At 34.8% G+C, this 24,095-nt stretch overlaps 1 protein-coding gene across 8 annotated transcripts in view; it reads right to left on the bottom strand.

Annotated features, from left to right (window-relative positions):
* LOC105485577 (diaphanous related formin 3) overlaps window positions 1-24,095 on the bottom strand; it is a 498,294-nt gene that overhangs the window by 180,839 nt on the left and 293,360 nt on the right. For all 8 annotated transcript variants that reach the window (XR_011614754.1, XM_071081265.1, XM_071081266.1 and 5 more), the window contains one exon: window positions 13,770-13,899. Coding sequence is in view for 7 of the 8 variants with exons in the window: in XM_071081265.1 (XP_070937366.1) it covers window positions 13,770-13,899 (130 nt within the window). In the remaining variant the exon portion in view is untranslated. The remainder of the gene's footprint in view (window positions 1-13,769; window positions 13,900-24,095) is intronic.

Here is a 24,095-nt window from a genome sequence, read left to right as displayed (position 1 = left end):
GCTGGGATTACAGGCTTGAGCCACCGCGCCCGGCCGGGAACCCTTTTCTATTCTCTGATCTCTGGTCTCCTACTGTTTTTCTCCAGTGTTGTTTACACTGTGCATAGGGGTTTCCAGACAATCAGTAAAGCTGCCCCTTTCCTGTGTAATGCATGTCAGTAAACTGCTTATGTAACATCTGAGTTCCTAAACAAGGGACCACCTACAACCTGGGGTGCTCTACTTCAGATCCTGCCAAATACTCATCTAAAAAATACATACTGCTTATAGTTCCCCTGTCCATATCACTCCTCATCTAATCTGTCACTGACCCTTGAAACAATGTATGTCTATCTGCCTTGTGCACTTCACCCGTGGGTCATAACCATTCATAATTTACAAGGAATCAAAAACTACAGCAAGTACACAGGTAAAGTGACCTTTATCCCCATCACAACTGGTAATTATCTCTATCTTTGCAATTACTACTCTGCATTTACATTTATCTTTTTATCTGTCTTCCTCTCCCAAATGGCTGGGAATTCCTTAAGAGAAGACACCATTCATCTTTGTATCAGTTAAAAAACATATTACAGATACTCAAATGTTTGCTGAAGGAATGGGTTTTGGATTTAACTTTAACCTCTTCAGATACGAGCATTAAAAATGAAATAGGAAAATACAACAGATTAAATATCCCAGACATTAAAATCTAAGATACAGACTTTTTTCCAAGTGTCTTATTATTATGATAATTATACACCAGAGGTGTTAAAGAAGCTTTAGAGTAAAAGTTAAAATCGAAACTATAAATATTTAAGTTTAAAGCAATCATGAATACATGCTTTTTATAACACTATGGCCTCTGTGATTTACTAGATTAAGATTTCAAGTAATAAAGGAGAGGAGAGGTTACATAAGGTAATCTTTGTAATTTAAAAAAATCCTCTATGAATATCTCCTGGAGGTGTTGGTCATTATTTCATAACAAGCTTACTAAAAAATGCCACACTCTTACATATCATGATACAACCCAGGGAAACTGATTTCTTTAAGGAAAGCTTAAAGAACAACTTATTACCACAGACAATTTAAACATGCAAACTAAATCAACCTTCCTACACTCATAGAATCAATTGTTTCATGTGTGAATTATTTAGTTTCAGGCTCCAAGCAATACATTTCTTCCTAGACAATTGTAATAATAAAAGCATTGTATAAAGCTATAACAACATTTTATAAATGCAAGTTAAAATAACAAAATTGTATGGACAAGATGGTCCAAAACAAACCTCAGTAGTATAAAAAAAAATCTTGACTATTAAGCAGGTCTACAACAAAACCTAAATTCTAGAATATCATTATAAAATCCATTACATGACAAAAAGAAACTAAAACAACACTGCAAAAAAAAAAAAAATCAAGGTAAAAATAAATTGTAGTTCGTAACAGGCAAACTTGGTTCGTAACAGGCAAACTTGGTTCGTAACAGGCAAAGATAAATTGAAGGAAACTGTGCTGCCAGGTGCAGTGGTTCACTCCTATAATCCCAGCACTTTGGGAAGCTAAGGTGAGAGGATCACTTGAGGCCAGGGGTTTGAGACCAGACTGGGCAACGTAGTGAAACCCCATCTCTATAAAAACTTTAAAAAAAATTAGCCAGGGGTAGTGATGCCTGCCTATAGTCCTAGCTACTCAGGAGCCTAAGGCAGGAGGACAGCTTGAGCCCAGGAATTTGAGGTTACAGTAAGCAGTGATTACATCACTGCACTCTAACCTGGGTGACAGAGGGAGAACTTGTCTCAAAAAAAAAAAAAAGACAAAGGAGCAATGCTAAGTGAACAGCCAGTCATCCTCATCAAGTAGTCGTACCTTCCTTGACTCACTTGACTCAGATCTTTCTTCCCATTGTTCTGATTCTTGATGGAACCCCATGTAATAACAAATGGAATTTGCATTCCCTAATTAATTTACTATAATGTATGCAATGATGGTTTAATTTTTGTTGTTTTTACATAATACTGTAAGAGAAATGCCTTCATTTGCTATGGAACATGGAAAGAGGAAAGGGAGAAGGCAAGTGGAGGAAATGAATACAACCAATTAAAGGCCACCAGTCAATTCTGTTGAGCTATTTCATCCCCTGAGAGAAAGAGCCAGCCTGTCCTCTACAAGTACAAAGAGGGTATTAAAGGCAGGCAGTTTTTTAGAAGAGAAAGTGTATTAGTGGGAGAAGCCCATCTCAAAGGAAATCATGTTTACTTATAAGATTTGAGAATTCCCTTAGAGAAGTTGTTCAAAACCATGGTATAAATATTAAATAAAAAGAGGTGCATAACAGAAATGTTTAATAACAATATTCAAAATGTTCTGTTAGTATAATGGTTCTGTGTACATGTACATGGGAGGGCAATTTTACTGCTTTTTACTTTGTCACAGGGGAAATGTTAAGTGCAGACTAACTCACTTTCAAATGAGACTAGTTTTCACTTGCTGCTACTGGAGACCAGCTCAGCCCCAGAAGTCCAAGACTGCATGTTAGCAGGACTTCAAAAATGTTCAAATTTTTTCTCATGCCTAGATCCTTCCCCTGAACTCCAATGGCCTATTTGGACATGTTTCCTTAATGTTTAGTAGGCACCTTAAACTCACATTTACAACTAGAATTTATCTTCCTCCTTGACTTGCCCCTACATCTCAGTAAATTATCAGTTTTTATAACTCTTTTCTCTTTCATGCCTCACACATCTAACCAGAGAGCGCATCTTGTTGGTTCTAACCTCAAAATGCATTGATTTTCCAAATACTTCTTACCACCCTCACTACTCTTCCCGATCCAAGTCAACATTATTACTCCTCTGGATTATTTTAACAGCATCAGAGTGGTTTCACTAATTCTACCATTATTCATCTACACTTTTTCCTCAACAGAGCAGCCAAAATAATCCTTTGAAAATTTAAGTCAGATGTTACTCTTCTGCTCAAAACCTTCCAGTGGCTCCTCATCTCAGAGTAAAGTCAAATCCTTACAATGGACAGTAATGCCCTACTATCTCCTATTATGTTCCCCCTCCCTCCCTCTGCTCCAGTCTTACTTCCATACCTTGAGGCCTTTACACTTGCTTTTCCCTCTGCCTGGAATAGGCTTCTCTCAAATACCAACATAAATGGCCTCTCCACAACTCTTTTAGGTTTTCCTCCAAGACCACTTTCTCTACAGGACCTTCTGTGACCACTCAATCTAAAACTTCAAAAAACCCTGCCTCGGCATGCCAGAGCCAGATATAAGACATACATTGATTTCTTTAATTGGCTGGGTTCTATATCTGCCACCTAAAATGTAAACTTCAAGAAAGCAGAGGCTTTTGTGTTCACAGCTCTTTGGTGCCTTAGAATGGATGAGGTATTCACGAAATGACTGATTAGACAATGAATAGACGAATCTTTTTTTTTTTTTTTTTGAGACAAAGTTTCTCTCTTTGCCCAGGTTGGAGTGCAAGGGCACAACCTCTGCCTCCCGGGTTCAAGTGATTCTCCTACCTCAGCCTCCCGAGTAGCTGATATTACACACATGTGCCACCATGCCTAGCTAATTTTTGTATTTTTAGTGGAGACGGGGTTTCACCATGTTGGTTAGGATGGTCTCAATCTCTTGACCTCGTGATCCACCCGCCTCGGTCTCCCAAAGTGCTGGGATTACAGGCGTGAGCCACCGCGCCCGGCCAAATAGATGAATCTTATTTAAACTAACTTTTTTTTCTGTCACTCACAGTCAAGCCTAATCCTCGCTAATACAAGTGCCTAGCACAATGCCTACCAAACAGGAGTTCGACAAGCTGTTTTGAGAGTCCTTTCCTTATAGAGTCAAAACATATCAAAAACTACTAAAAACACTAGTTCTTTTTTTCCATAAAATATGTAGTTTGAAAGATAGCTGCCGAGAAACCACCATCACAGTGATAGACATTTATATGACAAAAGGGTCTCACTGCTGATCAATTTTAAATCTGTGCTTAAGGCTGATCGCTTCTGAGGGGAGAAAGGACGATTACCCAAGATCTTATTTTCTTTAGGTTTTCCTATGAGTGTGAATAAATATCATTTTAGATTTTCCTATCACTTATATCATTTCTCACAAGTTACTTTATATTTCCATATGGCAGTCCTTCATAATTCTTGGCTGAAATGAAAAAAATTTCTTTTTTAAATTCATGCATACACCTCCAGAAAAATAAACTCAGAGTTGAAGAGTTGCTGGAGACCAGTTGTTTTCAAAGGTTGTTTAGGTCTAGAACTCCGTTTTCAAGAGAAATCTTATGCCAAAGTTCAAAATACAAAAGAAAGTGTTGTGGGCTGAAGTAGAGGAAGAAAAATAGAACCCATTTTGCAAATTCCATTCCCTATGTTAGCATGTCCAACTCATGAAAATGCATTGAGCTGTACACTTATGATCCCTGTACACTTATGTACATTTATGTAACTGTATGTGTATTATTCTTTAATTTTTAGAAAAGTACCAACATTTTTAGAAAAGTACCAACATAAGCCTAAAAAATGTGTGGCTGTTATGTTCTAAAGTTTGAATAAGCCTCAGGCAACACACAACAAACTAAAATGAAGTTTACATTTTAGGTGGCAGATATAGAACCCAGCCAATTAAAGAAGCCAATGTATGTCTTATGTCTGGCTCTGGCATGCCGAGGCAGGGTTTTTTGCAGTTTTAGATTGAGTGATCACAGAAGGTCCTGTAGAGAAAGTGGTCTTGGAGGAAAACCTAAAAGAGCGGTGGAGAGATTCAATTATTTGAATCTGTTCAAATAATTTCTGACAATACATATCAAAATTCTGTAACATATTATTCACAGAGACTCATGTTTACCTGCACTGTTAATGACAGATAGGCAGATGTGTGTCAACAATAAATAATCACGGAAAAATAAAAGCAACAACTATAACAAACATAGAGAATATTTATACAATGATTAATAGGTACTTTTCAAACTTTATAAACATTTATACATATTAACCTATTTAATCCTCACAACAAACCTCTGGGTTAAGTACTAATATTGCACCCATTTTATAGGTAGGAAAAGGGAAGCTCAGACAGAATAAGATACTTGTCTAAGATTATACCTGTAACAAGCTGGGGTTTCAACTCCAGGTGAACCAGTTACCTAACCTCAGAGTCCATGGTCCAAATAACAGTTTCTCTCCGTATAATGTTTCTATAATCTAATTGCAAATATATTTTTAATTTTGCCCACTAAAATCACTTATTATAGTTATTGTTGTTATCATGGCCTATCAATAAAAAAATTCCTTAAATTCACTGGCTGATATGGTTTGGATTTGTGTCCCCTCCTAAATCTCACGTCGAATTGTGACCCCCAGTGTTGGAGAAGGGCACTGATTGGAGGTGATTGGATCACGGTGGTGAATTTTCCTCTTGCTGTTCTCATGATAGTGAGTGAGTTTGCATGAGATCTGGTTGTTTAAAAGTGTGCAGCACCTCCCCCTGCATTCTCTTCCTCCTTCTCCAGTCATGTAAGATGTGTGTGCTGCTCCTTTGCCCTCTGCCATGATTGTAAGTTTTCTGAGTCCTCCCCAGCCATGCTTCTGGTATAGCCTATGGAACTGTGAGCCACTTAAACCACTTTCTTTATAAATTACTCGGTCTCAGGTAGCTCTTTATAGCTATGTGAGAACGGACTAATACAAAGGCATACAATAATTTCAGTTTTAACTGGTTTAGTATTTTCACACAATGACAAAGAAAAGGGTATTTTGGAAGCATGTTAACAATAACCCTTAAAAACCAAACTATTTCACAATTTAATGATAAATGCTTTCCAGATATACTTGTTAGTATAATTTCCCTGAACTATTTCGTAATACTCAAAGATGGGTGCTATCTCCATGCAGTTATAGGACTTATGCCAAAGATGACTGTAGTGGGTGAATAGTGTCCCCCAAAAATGCCTATCCACCCAGAACCTCAGAATGTGACTTATTTGGAAATAGGAACTTTGCAGATGAAATTAGTTAAGGATCTTGAGATGAAATCATCCTATGACTGACATCATCCAATGACTAGTGTCCATAAGCAGAGGACCCCAAGAGACATGGAGAAGATGGTGAGAAGATGCAGGCAGAGAGTGGAGTGATGCATCTACAAGCCAAGGAACACGAAGGACTCCAGGTAGCCACTAGAAGCTGGAAGAGAAGCATGGGATGCTTCCTCCCTTGGAGCCTTCTGAAGATGCCAATTCTACTAATACGGTGATTTCAGGGACTTTAGTGAGAGACTAATTTCTGTTGTTTACTCAGTTTGTGGTAATTGGTTATGGCAGCCCTAACAAACCAATACAACTCCTAATTCAAGATTCTGTAAGATACATAAATACAATCTGGTTTCTGGAGAGCAGCTGACAATTCTACCTGCAGCATCTGATTATCTCCATACCTCTTCCCCCAACTGCTTACATGTCAACCTTGTCTCCAATAAGATTCATAAGATTGCCATTAATGTGTCCGCTCCATCCACTGCTTAGGTTTCTTTGCAATAAACAGATTTGTTACGTTAAACTGTCCTTCAGAAAACACTATTCTGAAATTTTCTTTCACCTACTTTGTTTGTAATTTCCTACTTCATATTGCAAAACTAAGGTGCAGTAAATATTGCTTTACAACCACGAGTGTAAGAGAGTTCTAAAACCTTGGTCGTCACTGGTGGTTCTGTCCTGTTACTTGATGTTCGCTATGATTCATAGGTGACACTGACAGAACTGCTCAAGTAGCTACTTCAAATCCGTAGCTGGCCCAAAATCTGCAAACACTGTAAACTGTTAGTTTCTCGAAAAGATTAATGACGTATTGATGCCACTTTCAGCCTGTTAACCTCCAAAAAGATATAGAGGTCTTCCTGATGTAGTTTTCTTCTTCATCATCATCTATCAGCCCAAGCCACAGCAGATTCAGGAAATGTTCCTAGCTCAGTATCTCAAAAAGCAATCTTTCGCTGCAAGTAGTTCCTCCATGCACAGTGTTCTTCAGTGTCAATCTACAGAATCCTTAATCCTTCTAGTGATTTTGGGACATGCTCTTTCTATTCCGCTCTGCTGCTTTTCAAAACAGTTTATATTCGCACTACAAAATGATCACTCTTACAATCTTATATCCAAGTCTACAACTTAAACTTTTGATGCCAACTCTATACAGACAATCCCTGGAAATAAACTGGCAGGATTTAAACATGTGGTCTCTTACCAGTATACCACACTTGCAATATACTCTAAATATTTTTCACAAATCCTATAATTACCTTGGGAATGGTCCAGTTATATCTCATCATACCTTTTTGTGAAAAAAGTATTAATTTGTTGAACATAAAATTTTACATATTCTAACATTTTGGTAAGTATATGCAAACATACATAAATTACATTTTAAAAATAAATTTAACTTTTATAATATTTGGCTTATATCAACATTAAAATTATTTTAGAATTCTTAAGTATACTTACTAAATATATATAAAAATATACGTAAAGTATACTAATGTATGCTTTAAAATTCCTAAGTAAATTCCTAAGTATATTTACTAGATGACTGCAGATAGTCAAATTAGTTCCCTGAGACATAAAACCATTAGGAATCATAAGCTGGCTTTACGAACATAGTTTTTACTCCACAATCTATCTGTAGAACCAGCAGTACACAACTTGGATATACTAAATATTTTCATTATTCCCAAAGGAAAATGAAAAAAAAAAAAAGTAACATCATCCACCTATGCCTTACTTTTGGAAAGGTCTCAAGAAATAATGCAAAGTGTTACTAATTTTTATCAGTTACCTGCTTATACGAAAATTACAACTATTATAGTAGCAAAACAAGGAGAAATGGAAAATAAATATATATATTTATGGATATATATATATATTTATGGATATATATAAAAAACATATATATGGATATAGTGAGTAAAAGAAAAAGACAAAACAAAAACTTAGTATAGTACAGCATGATTAAGTGTATTCTAAAACAAAATCTAGGAAATGCCATAGATCTAATCCTGAAATTAAATGAGAATTTTCATGAATATATTTATTTAAAATGCTTTAACATAACCTTATATATGTACTAATTTATGTTTCATGTCTACTCAAAAGAGGAATTGAAGCATACTTGCAATTAATTCAAATCATGTGATAATTCATAGTTTGTAGAAGAACCTTTGATATTTCTAAATTGATTACTAGTGCACATCCAACACAGCAGGTCTACAACTGCTACTTCAACTGATTTGATAAAGTGGAAAGTCATTCAGTATAGGCTACTCTATTCTATAGCCAAAGACCTCTAAGCAAATGAGAAAAATGTCTTAACTTAGTATATCAGTTTGCTAGGGCTGCCTTCACAAAATACCCCAGGCTGAGTGGCTTAAACAACAGAAATTCATTTCCTCAATTCTGGAGGCCAGAAGTCCAAGATCAAGGTGTCAGCAGAGTTGGTTTCCTCTGAGGGCCATAAGGAAATGATTTGCTCCAGGCCCCTCCCCATGGCTTGCAGATGGCCACCTCCTCACTGTGTCTTCACATGGTCTATCCTATGTACATGTACATCCCTGAATGGCTGTGACTCTAAATTTCCTCTTCTTATAAGGACACAAGTCAGATTGAATTAGGGATATCCTAAAGATCTCATTTTAACTCTCCTCTCTTTAAAGGCCCTATCTCCAAACATAATCAAGTTCTGACATACTGAGGTTTAGGGCTTTAACATAGGAATTTATGAGGGACACAGTACAGCCTGTAACAGTTAGAAAACATTTTTGTTCCCTTGACCATTCAATAAAAGCAAGATCCCACACGGTTGTCTTCTATAACTAAACTATTTTATTATAAATATTTCCACCACCAACAACGTATCCTATTAACTACATCATATAGGCAGATAACATTCTAATATTCTACACCTGATTTGAAAGACCAAATGAATTAATAGATCATACACAAATTATGAGGCCCCAACCTACAACTTCCATGACATAATGATTCCAACCAACACAATGTTAGCTGTGTTGACTCTGCTTCAGGGGATATAAAATGCAATTAAACTAATAACTAATACTGATTATTCAAAATATGTATCAAACTCACTGACAAATTTTAATTGGCATTTTTAGAAGGCTATAGCAACAAAGAGATTAATATATCTGCCTGTGATAGTAGATGAATTTGAAATTTTCAAACACTATAAATTTTCCAGGTGGTTGCCAACTGGAAATTAAGTGTTCTAAGTGCTCACAGTAGGTGAATAAAAGATAAACATTTGGTATTTAGTAAGACATTTATCATAAAATGATGGAAACTCATGAGGAACTGGAAACCAGGAGACATATTTAAGCAGACAAATATTAGGGTCAAATCAAGGAATTGCTAGCTAAGAACATACAAACAGAGTCTTAAAAGCAGAAAGGGTAGTATTAAATGGAAAGGATTTAAAAATCAAATACATCAATGAATGCTCTTAATGCTAAAATATGGAAACAGAGAAATATGGCAAAAATTAAAAATGAGTTATCATTGAATCTACTCTGATAATACACTGAATATTGATCTCTTCTAGAAGCTTAATTCTATTCCCAGCTGTCCCAGGAATAAACCCTGGTCTAGCGTAGCAGTTCGTAAATAGTAGTATAAGAATTCCTGGAAAACCTATGAATTTATCCTTAAAGAAACAGTAGAACACACAAATTTAGGTGAGGTTCCCAGCAAAAAGCACCAAAGGGAAGGTGACATTTACTTTTAAGTTTCTTGATGAAGGAGAAAACCAGACAACATTCTTGGTCACAGCTGCGGCTTCCCACGGATTTAACTTAGGCAAAACCCACCATGCAGCTCTGTATTGAGATGCTGAAGGCTATATAGATATATGATAAATGAGAGAAAAGATATCCAAAGAAGGGGTGGGGGAAAGCAGGATTTTCTCAGGTAAATAAAATTTGGAAGGAGGGGTTAAGGGTGTAGGAATCAAGAGTCCCATTTTGTGGCATAATATGATTCTGATACCTTTTTTGAGGTGCAATGGAAATGGCAAAAGCTATTGTCTATACAAGTGTGGATCTTAGAAGGAAAGTCTGGGATATAAATTTGTAAGTCATTAACATAATGGTGGTATTATGGGAATTGAAAGCATCACCTAAAGAGAAGATCTAGGGAGAAAAAAAGAGAAGGGTTCACCACTAGGTTAGTGAAAGTCATTTTTAAAAAAGCAATGCATAGGCCGGGCACAGTGGCTCAAGCCTGTAATCCCAGCACTTTGCGAGGCCAAGACGGGAGGATCACAAGGTCAGGAGATCCAGACCATCCTGGCTAACATGGTGAAACCCCGTCTCTACTAAAAAATACAAAAAACTAGCCGGGCGAGGTGGCGGCGCCTGTAGTCCCAGCTACTCGGGAAGCTGAGGCAGGAGAATGGCGTGAACCCGGGAGGCGGAGCTTGCAGTGAGCTGAGATCCGGCCACTGCACTCCAGCCTGGGCGACAGAGCGAGACTCCGTCTCAAAAAAAAAAAAAAAAGCAATGCATAGACACTGCACAGAAGAAGAGGAGAAAGTAAAGGAAATTGACTGTAAGAGAGAAGAGCCAGCTGGGAAAGAGATAGATGGGAGTGAGACAGATTGGGTTTCACTAAGACACAGACATTACACCTGAACCAAGAGGAAGACAACAGCACAGTTTCTGACACAGTGTAATCACCCAATAAAGGCTTGTTAAATTAATGACTGGATGAATGAGTTACAGACTGAACTAGCATGGCATTTCTAGAATTAAGAGTTGACTAGGAAAGGATGGAAATACATGGTAAAATTATGATAACTCTAAGAAGTTCAGACCAAGGTGATGCTGTAAACTTACCTTAGTTTTATTTTAATATACTCACCAACCAAAAAAGAGTAAGTTCTGTAGTATTTTCTACTCTTTAATAAAATTTAACAATGAAATAGATTATTGGGAAGTAATCAGTAAAACTTTTGTAGATTAATTTTAACTGCTTAGACAAGGAAAAATGTATTGAACCTTAGAAGTACAAAAAGAAATATTACAACGGTATACAGAAATACAATAATGACTCAAAATACTTCCACTGAAAAGCAACAGAAAAACTGTAAGCCATTCTATCTTAGAAAAGAAGCAGTCCTAATGAAGTAGATTTTTGAAAACTATCATACAGGTAAGCTCATTAGTTGCAATGAAAGTTCTCCCTGCTGATCTAGGAGTACTTAATGATCAGGATTTGTTATGTCTCAAAAACAAAGGTACTTTTTAATTCATGTGATAGCTCACTGAGGAGGTTTCAAATCTGGAAACTTTTAAATGATGATACATAATACATGTATAAGAGCACAAAAACACTCCAAAGCAAACACAGACTTACTTAATTCAAAACATTACATTTTCTCCTCAAGTCTCATTCATTAATAAAGTAATATAATAATAAAAAAGTTATGCTCAACAATCACCTATACTATAAACAGTGTTTCAGTGATGGCTTTTCTGTGTTAAAGATGAAGCTGGCTGCTCCCTGTGAAACATATTAACGGTATCTGTGGACCCATCCACAGACACTAGACTCCACTCTTAACAGATGGAAACTGAAAAGCCCTCAAACCCCAGCACGCCCTGCTGAAACACCAAAGCAACAAACTGAAAAATACCCAGAAGAACCAAACCAAGTTACAGTTCTGGAAGTCCTTATCAAAGGTAAATATTTTTAAAGAACAAATTAGAATATTAATAAAGAATTTTAAGTATGAGTCAACATAAATATTTTAAAAATTTCATTTACAGCAAAACCTGCTAAACAATAAATTCTACAATAAAAAATACATCTACTCAACCATATTTTTCTCCAGGAAGAAAAACTCCCTGTGTATTTCAAGGTACTTTGTACCATGTTTTCATCCACTACTCTGTTATCTATCAAACTGCTTAATGTCCATCAAGAACATTCATTTCCAATTTTTTTCATCCCATTTGGTCAAAAATTCCAAAATATCAGAATTCTCTCTTTAGAAGAGTTGATTTCCCTGAGTTAACGGACCAATCAGTAAGAGTTATTCTGAATATCACTGAGTAATTTTGAATGTTGCCAACCCATTCAGATCAATGCCCTTTTGCCCTATCTCAGGTGGTTTAACACAAGAAAATAATTTCAATTATTTTCCCTTCTTGAATCCTATTAAAACATCTATAACTATATATATGGAAAGATTCTTCTTATAGCAAGGACTTCTTTTGGTAGCAGAGGGGTAAAGTAAGTAATTCAATCATTCATTATAACACTAGGATTTACTAGTAAAAATTTAAGTAAAAAGCTTATTTTTTAAAGCTTTTGTCTTACAAATCAAGACAGGCCATATGAAATATTTACTTCAAAGAAACATACATCTCAGAACAAACTTTCAAAGAAATCTCATCCAATCACATGTTTCTTTGTCAATAAAGTTCTATAAGCCTCATTTTATAGAAGAAGAACAATTTAAAGGGAGTAGGAAAAGATAAAATTGATTTTTTTAAAGAAGAAATATTCATTCTAACATGGAAAACAATAAAATATCCTTCTTTAACTTGAATTCCAATATTAAAAAGAAAATAAAGAGATTATAAAGACAATTTCATATTACTAATGACTAGTAGTCAACAAAAAAAGAATACAGATATTCCAGCATTCTAGATGAGTTGTTTTCCAAAATGTATTCATAAATTGGTTGTTTGACACCAAGTACAGTTGACAGAATCCATGTGAAATATAAATGAAAATTGAGGCCAGGTGCAGTGGCTCACGCCTGTCATCCCAGCACTTTGGGAGGCTGAGGCAGGCGGATCATGAGGTCAGGAGATCAAGACCATCCTGGCAAACATGGTGAAACCCTGTCTCTACAAAAATACAATAAATTAGCTGCGTATGGTGGCGGGTGCCTGTAGTCCCAGCTACTTGAGAGGCTGAGGCAGAAAAATGATGTGAACCTGGGAGGCGGAGCTTGCAATGAGCCGATATCAGGCCATGGCACTCCAGCCTGGGCGACAAAGCGAGACTCTGTCTCATAAAAAAAAAAAAAAAAAAGGAAAATTGAATTATTAAGGTAGTCAAAAAATTATATTTAAATCATATTATAACCAAGTATTAATAATAGGTCTATCTGTTCTATAACCCTTTACGGCCTGATCTAAGCCCACAATTGAGACTAGAATCAGGTTAGAAATTTGGGCATTATTTTTTGTCTTACAAATCAAGACAGGCCGAGTGTGAAAATGAAACTCTGGCAGGTATGGTGTCTTCTATAACAAAAAAAGAGAGCACCAACAAGTTGGGCAGAGATAGACTCGGTACTCAGGCAAGTGGGGACACTGATTGCTGGTTCTGGTCTCAGGTACATAATAAGCTATCAGTGCCTATGAATGACATTGAATCAAGAGAGCATCGCCCTGGCCAAAGTGGAGATTTAGCAGTAGAAGGTAGGGCTAGCAGGTATCCATAAGGTTTAAACTGCAAAACAAAGTAATTTATAATATAAGGCCTCATCATCTAACTAAACAAATTAAACTCATACCTGCATTCATTACAACTCACAATATTCTACAACTCTCTATTTTTAAAATGAGATACTGGGTATGAAAACACTGTGATAAAGTGGAAAGTATATACAAATAAAAGGTATAATTTTCAGTCTTTTAGCACTGAAGACCAGAGCCATGAAATGTTTCTTAAAAAGGCACAAACCTTTACTAGCTTTGTCTAAAGGTTCCAAATCACCCACAAAATTCAGTATATCAGGGTACTTCTCTTCACATACTTCCACCAGGAAATGAAGTAGCGTTGTTTTCTGATCTGCTGACTTTGTGTCCTTTAGCTAAATAGAATAGGAGGGAGAAAAAACACAGAGTCATAAGTATGTTGATATTCTGTCTATTTAAATAATGTTAATACTGTACTTTGTAGATAAGGACTCAAAGTTGTAAAATTAGTTGATTTCGTTTTTGAAAAACAACTATTTAAATACTTGACAAACTACTTTTGACTTGCTGCTGCTTGGTGAAAATCATTATTTGTTGCAAAAAAGGAGTAAGTTTAATCCAGTATGCAATGTTTTATAAAAAAAAAAAAAATATGTGGCAAAATGTCTAGGAAAACAGAGTAACCTATGAGTCTATTTAATAGGAGTATTTAAACATCCCTGGGCATTTATCCATTTATCACTTGCACACACTCATAGAATGCCTACTAGACACTGTAGTAGTTGAAGATCTAACAACAAATAAATCACAGACTTTCCTCAAGAAGCTGTTTAGTTAAAAAATATACATATTTTCCTTGGTGTGACAAATAGTATAGTAAAAATAATCACAAAGTTCATCTAGGAGGACATGGCATCAGAACTGAAACTTCAAAGACAAGAAGTTGTATGGGCTTAGGGAAGAGAAGGAAAAAATACAAAAGTGCAATAACACAGGTTCATGCAGCAGCATTTACAAGGACTATAGATGAGGAAGGATATGACACATCTGAGGTGGCTGAGTGCCTCCAGAATTAAAGTGTATCTGTATTAGGGAAGGCAAGTAGGGACATGGCAAAGATATAAATCTGAAAAGACCAGAAAATAAAAGGAAAGGTAATGTCATGCAATGGAAATAGGATTTTGATTTTGAAGTAATGCCAGTTTTCCATCTAGATGAGAGATGATCAGATATACATTTTAGAAAGCTTCCTCCAGTGAGTGTGGCTAAAAAGATTAGGGCAAGAGTACTAAGAGAAGCATGAATAGTAATTAAAAAACCCGTGGCAATAATCAGGCAGGGAAAGAGGGCAGTCTGAACAGAGGTTGTGCCTGGGAAATGGGGACAATGAGACCATGTGGGTGTGGAAACCCAGATGCTGTAAACTAACACAGGTCAGAAAAGATGAGAAACAGATTTGTATGAGGTGGCCAAAGAAGAAAATTGTTTGCTTTGGACAAGGTAACTTGGAAGCTTTTCGGCAGTATCCAGATGTCTTGAAAGAACATAAATTTATCTATCTATGTATAGAACACGTTTTCATTATTTTTTTTCATGATTGCCCCCTAAGGAGTTTTTAGGCAGTTTTTTCCTAATTGCACCTATAAAATTTTAAAACCACAAAGGTGATGCATTTGTTTATATACTGTATGCATTTCTGTGCTTTACACCGAAAAACTAGTTAAACAAGTAAAACATTTTTGCTCTCCAAGAACCAATTTTTTATCCCTGAAAAATACCTATTGAAGATACATAGCTAGACCTCAGAGGAATAAACTGGGGCACCAACTTGTGACCAGTTGATCAAATTAACATAAACAGGCATGTAGAATGAATGAAAAGAGGATACGGGCTTGACATGACCAGGGTGGACCAATCCTAATCTGAAATGGCTAAGGAGTACAATCACAGGGAGAGGTAGTAAAGCAAAAACTTGAACAATGATAGAAGTTATCTTGGGTTTTGTGTAGCGTTGGGGTAGAAAGTATTGGCAAGGAGGAGTGGTATGAACACAGGACTAATAGGTAATCTAGTAGCATTCCCTACCATCAAGTAATCATTTAGAGCAGAGATACAAATAAAGGGTTAAAAAAAATGAGTCTTTTCCACCAGAATTTAATTTAGAGCTGGAAATTCAAGGCATATCTAATTAGGCACAGCCCTATTTACTTGCTTCCTTTCCAAGAATTTCCCACTTTAAAATTGATTCCTAAATAAATTCCCATAAGTAATATTTTTAAAACTCCAACCTCACTAAATATTCTATCACTATCAGAAAAATACCAAATAACTGTGAATGTCCGGTAGTGGAAGAATGAGAGATTTCTGTGCCATCAGACATATTAACATACTGACTACTTATTGATTCAAAAACTATCATAGCCCTGAGAACAGTGAGTTACCCACCTAGACAGCCTTACTTTCACAACATGACACATGTAATAGGTTTAAATGCTATGCTGACCTACACAACATGCAAGTTATACAGTGGTTCCCAGTACTTTAAAAACAGACTGAATATGAACACTTAGTCCATTATTTGGTACCTTATTTAAAAGAAATACAGATTTCACAACATAGAGCTGAGTGTTTTATAAAAGGACGCTTCAAAAATATGACTCCATTGACTACCTAGACAAATTGTCACTAACATATGTGGATGATTTGGCAATGTTAAAGCATGCCCTTGACTAATTAATAGTCTTGAGCAAGTTACTGGACCTTAGCTTTCACACAGGTAAAATAAGAAAATGAAACAACATAGAAACTCTAAACTCACCTTTTACTCTAAAAATATTAAGTATATATTATAGTGGAACTAAGAGTTAGTAGACACAGTACAATCTAATTTTAAAAAACTAGAAGAATGGAGAAATGTATTAATCATCTCATTTCAGAGTTATTTCTGTACGTTTGGGTCACTTGGAATCATTCTATAGGCTTCTGTTTTTACATATAGACTCATGAATGTCAAACACAATTTTTAAAAGTTTCCTTACAATCCTATAATTTCATTCATACTATCATTTTAAATAGGTAAGGCCAGATTAAAAGCAGCAAACTCTTACAAATAGTTTTCTCTTTGTACAGCCACCAAAAGTTAACATGAAAGTTGTATTCTGTTTTGTTAAAAACCACCCTAGTAGCAAAGATCCTTTTTCTCACCTACCCTCATTTACAGCAAGGACTACTTGGGGAACATCCTTCCTACTCTGAACTCTCAGCAATCCATTATTACCAGTCTACACCCTTGTAGTCTGTGTGGAATGTTAAGACAATCACCATCTACTTCCATAATTTGTAAAGCCTAGAGAGAGTATTCCAGTAGTATTTGTGATATAGCTAAACAGCCAGCAACTGCTAGGATTAACGTATCAAGAAATCTCAATGATGGAAGAACAACCAATTGGATCAATCTTGGTCTTTATTTATAAGCAATGAGAATTCAGAATTTAGAATCATGGAACACAATGTAGTTTGTAGCAACTACTAGTTTAATAAATGTTAAGTACTCAAGTCAAACACAGATTTGAGTTATTCAGAGACAATTATAAAGCTAAACACTGATTTAGGTGGAGGGTGCTACCATGGGTTGTCTTGTTGAATACATCAACTGAGTAGCAAGCAGCATACTGGGAACAGTCTAATATTAAAAAGTACACTCACTGAATAGTAAAGCGTAGCACATTACTCCTATCATTTCAAAATGGGTATTTAACAATTGAAAGACACCATTCAAACTTTCAAGTAAATAAATTTGAAACTGAGCCTAATAAATAAGAGGTTCAGAAAAGAAGCATGTTGTTGATAATGCATGGTGTCTCATTTAGAAATTACTATGCAACTCTAAACTCCAGGGCAGAGATTTTTCATTCATGTTCTAACATTCTCTAGAAAAATTTCACAATGCTGCCAAGACACTCTTCCTGCCTCAACTACTCTATTCTCTCCTTCCCCTCTCTCTAATCATTTTTCAAAAAGTCTTCCAAAAGCATGAAAGCATAAAATATATTAGGTCCTTATCCATTTGCTCAATATTTTTTTGTTTCATTAATGAACATTACCAACTAAAAAGGCACATTCTACTTCTACTCCTATCATATTCATTCATATCATAATCAGTTTCTGAGTTAGAACAATTAAATCTTGGAAGACAGTGTTAATTTTGTTGAAGATGAGTAACAACTTAAGTACACTTTGCAATGCTAAATCTTGGAAAGAAAATAAAATATTGGCTTTAAAAATATGTTCAGGTTAAAAGTATGCTTTATTTAAACTTTAACAGTCAGTGCTTGACAGGATTTCTTTTGTATTATTGTCAAGAGATTTATCTTACTGATGAGTAATCATCACTGTTAAATAGAATTTCCTATTTATGTATTGTTTCTTTAAGGTACATTTAATGTGGCATAAATGTCAAATAAACAAAAGATGGATGGAGTTTCTCCAACCACTCTGTTCATTCCAGACAAAATAATGTTAAAAGTGGATCCTGTAATAAATCATGGCCTAGTTGTCAGTCTGAAGTAAAACTCCCTTGTAGTTACAGTGTAAGGTTTGGGGATATTTTTGAGGTATTCAGCACAAATTTGGATGACATTTAAAGAATATTCCATTATCTTAGTTACATAGAAATAATTTAAATTTAAACCCTAAAATAAAAACTCAGCATCTTGATGATCTTCAGAAGTCAAGGAACTAGAATCCCTTCCTGTTTGAAATAATGAAACTTACATCCTAAGAATATTATCACATTAATAACTCTATTCCTCATCATTATGTTCCTATAATCTAGGTATGTATCAAAGCAGCATTGAATATTTAGATGTTTAGATGCTGTGGACATTAGTGACCACCAGAAACATGACAAAGTTCTGAAAAATCTTGTCATGGCACCATTAACAGTTTAGAAGAATACAACCTTTGAATAATATTAATGCTGAGGATGACAGTAGCAATTCTTGTTTGGTACTTACTATGAGACAGACACTAGTCAAATAATATAACACATGTTAACTGCTTAAAACATACAACCCCCAACTAGCATTATATCCATTATTTAAAAAGGAAAAAGGAAATTTAGAGAGATCATATAGCTTACGCTGGATCACATGGAGCCAACGATTGGAACGCATGTCTGTGTGAATACAAAGCTCTTATCCACTATAAAATATAGTTTCTTTATAGAAGTCTTTAGCCTAGCTTATTATTAACAAAAGAAAGCAAATTCTCAAAAAATGGTAGTAAAACAACAAAAGAGCACTAATGCAATTAAAAATATTAGCACCCTTTAACCTGCTAATTCTAGCATGGAAAGCATCTAAAAACAGACACCACGCTCCCTTGAGGTCATTTCTAGCTCTAAGAGCACAAAATTCTATTGTTTTATCTATAAAATAAATGAAATGCCATCTGAATCATATCAATCAAATAGCAACTCTTTATATATTTCTAATGGATAACTGCTGACAAAATATAATATCACATGATTGAAGAAAAAGGTATCTATAAAGTTTAACCTTCAATGGATTTATACAACTATATTTTAATAGCATCATATCCCATTTCAAATCTTTTGCAGAAAAAAGTGGATTGCGTATGCATAAAATAGCATAAAGGTATCCATGTGAAAATGAATGTATGAAGACACACTGACAAAGACTATATCACAGTTGCTCAGATAGAAAGCTCGAAAAGTCAATATGGTAGTACAAATTCACTAACAAAACCAACCACCATTATAGAATGGATATTGTTTTCTGGTATGTGTGTGTGCTTGTGTGTGTGCCTGGTATTTTGTGTGTGTGTGTGTATTTGAGATGGGCTCTTGCTTTATTTACATATATATATATATATATATATGTTTAAATATATATATTTTTTAAATAATCATTGTGCTAATGAAATTTTTCAAAACAAAACAGTATCATTCCAAGACAAATGGCAATGAAAATCTTGAAATAAATAAAACAAGATGGTTGAGGCAGGAGAATTGCATGAGCCTAGGAGTTCAAGACTGCAGTGAGCTATATAAACTCACCACTGTACCCCAGCATAGGTGACAGAGTGAGACCTGGCTCTTAAAACAAACAACAAAACAAAACAAGCCCGAGGTGCTTATGCCACTGCCATAACCATAACCGTTAATACTAAAATACAACTTTCTTAATAATTTTAAAGATAGAAACTAATTGATATTAGGTAAATTAGATATTAAGGCATACAAATATTAAATTACTTATGGCACTCATATATAAAAACAATTTATATTAATTTTCATTTTAAAATGATGAGAATTAAAACATTAAGTGACCAAGAAAGTGCTTTAAATAATGTGGACTTCCATAATTATAATATGCTACCATATCCCCACACACTTTCTCTGAATTATATTTTTAACACATTTCTCTTGAATTACAGTGAGTGTAGAAACTTCTATATAAAAAGCATTTTTGTTTTTTAGTAAAAGTTTAGCATATTACATTGTCTATTATATTGCACTGTTCTGTTCATACTGCCCCCTTTTTCCCGCAAAAGTTATAAAACAGCTCAATGTTCTTTATAAAAAAGGACTATTTTCAGTTCTTTTAGTACTGAGAGATCAGAAAACACACATTCATAACAGGCAAATGGGAAAAACTACTAGAATAAACAATCTGCAAGGGAACAAATATGATTAGAATACAAATATATTTTTAAAACGCTAAACTCAGATGATCAAAGACATAAAAATATACAAGATACTGCTTCGCCAACTATATCAGCACTCTCTACCCTAACAAAAACACTCTCACCAAGAACAACGAATCATGGCAGGGTTGCAGTGAGACCGGCACTTTCATAGTGCCAGTCTATGAAAGCCACTGCAGGCATGTGCAAATCAGTAAAACCTCCAGGCAAATAATTTAGTAACATATGTCAAAACTTTTAAAGATATTCTTGTTTGGAGTAGTTTCAGAAAATTCACTGGAGTCCAATACTGTCCAGCCAAAGCTATATAACTAAACTGCTATTTTAGAGCACGGATTTCTTAATCTAATAAGAAGAATTTCTCATGGGAACAATTAACAAAAATTGGAGAAAGTGCTTAGAAAGTGAACATGTTTAGATTGTTTATACAACTGGACCAAATACATTAATTTTAAATTAACGCTTTTTTAACCCTTAAAATTTTATTAATAATTAACAGACTTTATATTTTAGAGCAATTTTAGCTTTACAGGAAAAACGAACAGAAAACAGAGTTCCTATATATCCTTCCCTATGCGAACACACAAATTATCCTGTGGTAAACATTTTACATTTGTGTGGTACATTCGTGACAAGTAATGTATCAGTATTGACACGTTATTGTTAACCAGTTTCCACATTAAGGTTCGCTCTTTGTGTTCTGCAGTTCTATGTGTTTTGATAAACTCAGTGTTATTCATCCATCACTACAGTGTTATACAGAATAGCTTTACCACCCTAAAAAATTATGTGTCTCACCTATTCATTCTTTCCTTCTTCCCTCTCCCCAGAACCCCTGGCAACTACTGATGTTTTACTGTCTCTAGACTTTTGTCACTTACAGAACATCACATAGTTGGAATCATACAGTACATAGCCCTTCCAGTCTGGTTTCTTTCACTTAGCAATAGGAATTTAATGTTCTTCCATGTTTTTCCTTGGCTTAAGGAGATCATTTATTTTTAATATTGAATAATATTCCAAATGAATATACCATAGTTTATCCATTCACCTACTGAAGGACATGTTGCTTGCTTCCAAGTTCAGGCAATTACGAATAAAATGGCTGTAAACATTTGTATGCAGGTTTTTGTGTGTTGTTTTCAATTCATTTGGGTAAATATCCGGGAGTGTGATTACTGGATGGTTTGTTCTACATATAGCTTTGTAACTGCCAGTTATCTAAAGTTGATGTGCCATATTTTGCTTTCCCACTAGCAATGAATGAAGGTTGTACTATATACTAACCAGCACTTGGTGCTGTCAGCGTTTAGTATTTTAGCAATGCCAGTACATATGCAGTGGCGTCTCATTGTTTTAGTTTGCAATTCTTTAATGACATATGCTGCTGACTATTATAGGGTCAGAAAAATTACAGCTCCATCCTCTTAGGGTCCTTGCTGGTCTGACAATTTAATTTGACGTGAGATAGATTAACAGGAGAAACGTGTAATGCACGTTTTCCATAGCACAAAGGCCATCAAAGGAATGAAGATTGAAAGAAATAGAGTCAGTTACCCATATACTGGGTTGAGCAAAGAATAGTTGTTAAGAAGCAACTACATTAGGTGGGAAATTATTTTTAACAAGGCCTCTACAAAATTCTCTTTGTTGAAACTTTTTATTGTTGAAGATTAAAGATACTGCATCTTTCTGGTATACGAAGGCCATCTTTTGCATCAAAATTTTATCTTCTGCTTTTAAGAAATAGCAAGGAGGTCAAAGTGATCTTTCTATACCTACTATTTTTCAAGTATCTTTAAATTAAATAGTCAATATACCAGAATAGCATATTTTAATCCCTTCAATATTTACTTAACACCTATACGTTTTGATGGGTATCTGTTCACATCTTTTGATCATTTCTTTAAACTGGTTTATTTTCTTAGTTTTAAGAGTTTTTGTACATTTTAGATAAAAGTCTTTTATCAGATATGTGTTCTGGAAAAATTTTCTTACAGCCTGTTGTCTTTTCATTGTCTTAACTGTTTGCCACAGTTTTAAATTTTAATAAAGTTCAATTTATCAATTTTTTTCTTTCATAGATCATGCTTTTAGTGTTATATCTAAAACATCATAATCAAAACAAAGGTCACATAGATTTTCTCTTATCTTCTATAAAATGTATAGTCTTACATTTTATATTTAGGTCTATGATAAATTTTTAGTTAATTTTTGTGAAAGATATTAGGTCTGGTAACTTTTTTTTTTTTTAATGTAGATGTTCTAGCACCTTTTCTTTAAAAGAAAGACTATTCTTTCACTATTGAATTACCTTTGTTCCTTTGTCAAATATCAACCAACTATATTTATACGAATCTATTTCTGAGGACTATATTCTGGTCCATTATTTAAAATTTTTTTTTTTTTTTCCCTGTGGCTAATACCACAATCTTTTCCTTACTGCAGTTTTATACTAAGTCTGGAAGTCAGAGTGTCAGATTTCCAACTTAGTTGTTCTTCTTCAGTATTGTGTTAGCTATTCTGGATCTTTTGCCTCCCCATACAAACTTTGAAATCATTTTGTTAATATCCATAAAACAACTTGCTAGAACTCTCACTGGGGCTCTATTGAACCTATAGATCAAGTTGGGAAGAAATGACACCTTAGCCATACTGAGACATGCTTTCTATGAACATGAAATATCTATTACTTTATTAGATCTTCTTTGATTTCTTTCAAAGTTTTGTAGTTTTCCTCATACAGATCTTATATGTATTTTGTTAGATTAATACCTATGTTTTAAATTTCCAATTCCAATTGTTCATTGCTGGTATACAGGAAACCAATGGCTTTTTAAAATAGGGGACCTCATAATTTAAAACTTTGATATCATTGCTTAACAGTTCCAGGAGGTTTATTTTTTGTCAATTTGGTGGCGGGGTGGAGGAGGGGGTTCTACATAGGCAATCATTTCATCTGTGAAGAAAGAGTTGTGTTTATTCTACCCCAATTTTTATAGCTTTTATTTTTCTTGTCTTATTGTATTAGCTAGGACTTCCAACACAATGTTCAAGAGGAGTAGTGAGAGAAGATACACCTGCATTGTTTCCAATTTTAGGGAAAAAACATCTAGTTTCTTACTATTAAGTATGATGCTAGCGGTCGGTTTTATGTAGATGTTCTTTATCACAACTTGAGGAAGTTCCCCTCCATCCCTAATTTGGTGAGAATTTTTCTCATTAATGAATGTTGGATTTTGTCAAATGCATTTTCTGCATCTGTTGGTGAGTTTTCTTCTTTAGTTCATTGATGGTGATAGATTACATTAACGGATTTTCAAATGTCGCACCCAGCTTGGATGCAAATAATTAAAAAGTGTTCCCTCTGCTTCTATTTACTTGAACAGATTTAGAGAATTGAAATTATTTCTTCCTTACATGTTTGATAGAATTTACTGGTGAAACCATCTGAGTCTTGTTCTTTCTGTTTTTGAAGGTTATTCATTATTGATTCAAGTACTTTAATAGATTCAGATTATCCATTTCCTCTGGTGTGACTTTTGGTAGATGGCGTCTATCAAGGTCCATTTCATCTAGGTTATCACATTTGTAGGCTTGGTCGTGTTAATAATATTCTTCTGCTATCTTTTTAACATCCATAGGATCAGTAATGATAGTCTCTCTTTCATTTTTGATACGGGTAATTTGTATCTACTTTTTCTCTTGGTTAGCTTGGCTATTGATCTTTTTAAAGACTCAATCAGATATTGGTGGGTTTGACTTTATTAATTTTCTGTATCAATTTCATTGATATCTGCTCTAGTATATATTAGTGCTTTGTCTTACCTTCTTTAGAGTCCATTTGCTCTTCTTTTTCTTG

The sequence above is a fragment of the Macaca nemestrina genome, chromosome 16 (genome assembly GCF_043159975.1).
Source record: "Macaca nemestrina isolate mMacNem1 chromosome 16, mMacNem.hap1, whole genome shotgun sequence".
Lineage (NCBI taxonomy): Eukaryota > Metazoa > Chordata > Mammalia > Primates > Cercopithecidae > Macaca > Macaca nemestrina.
This window is presented reverse-complemented; position numbering and strand designations above follow the sequence as displayed.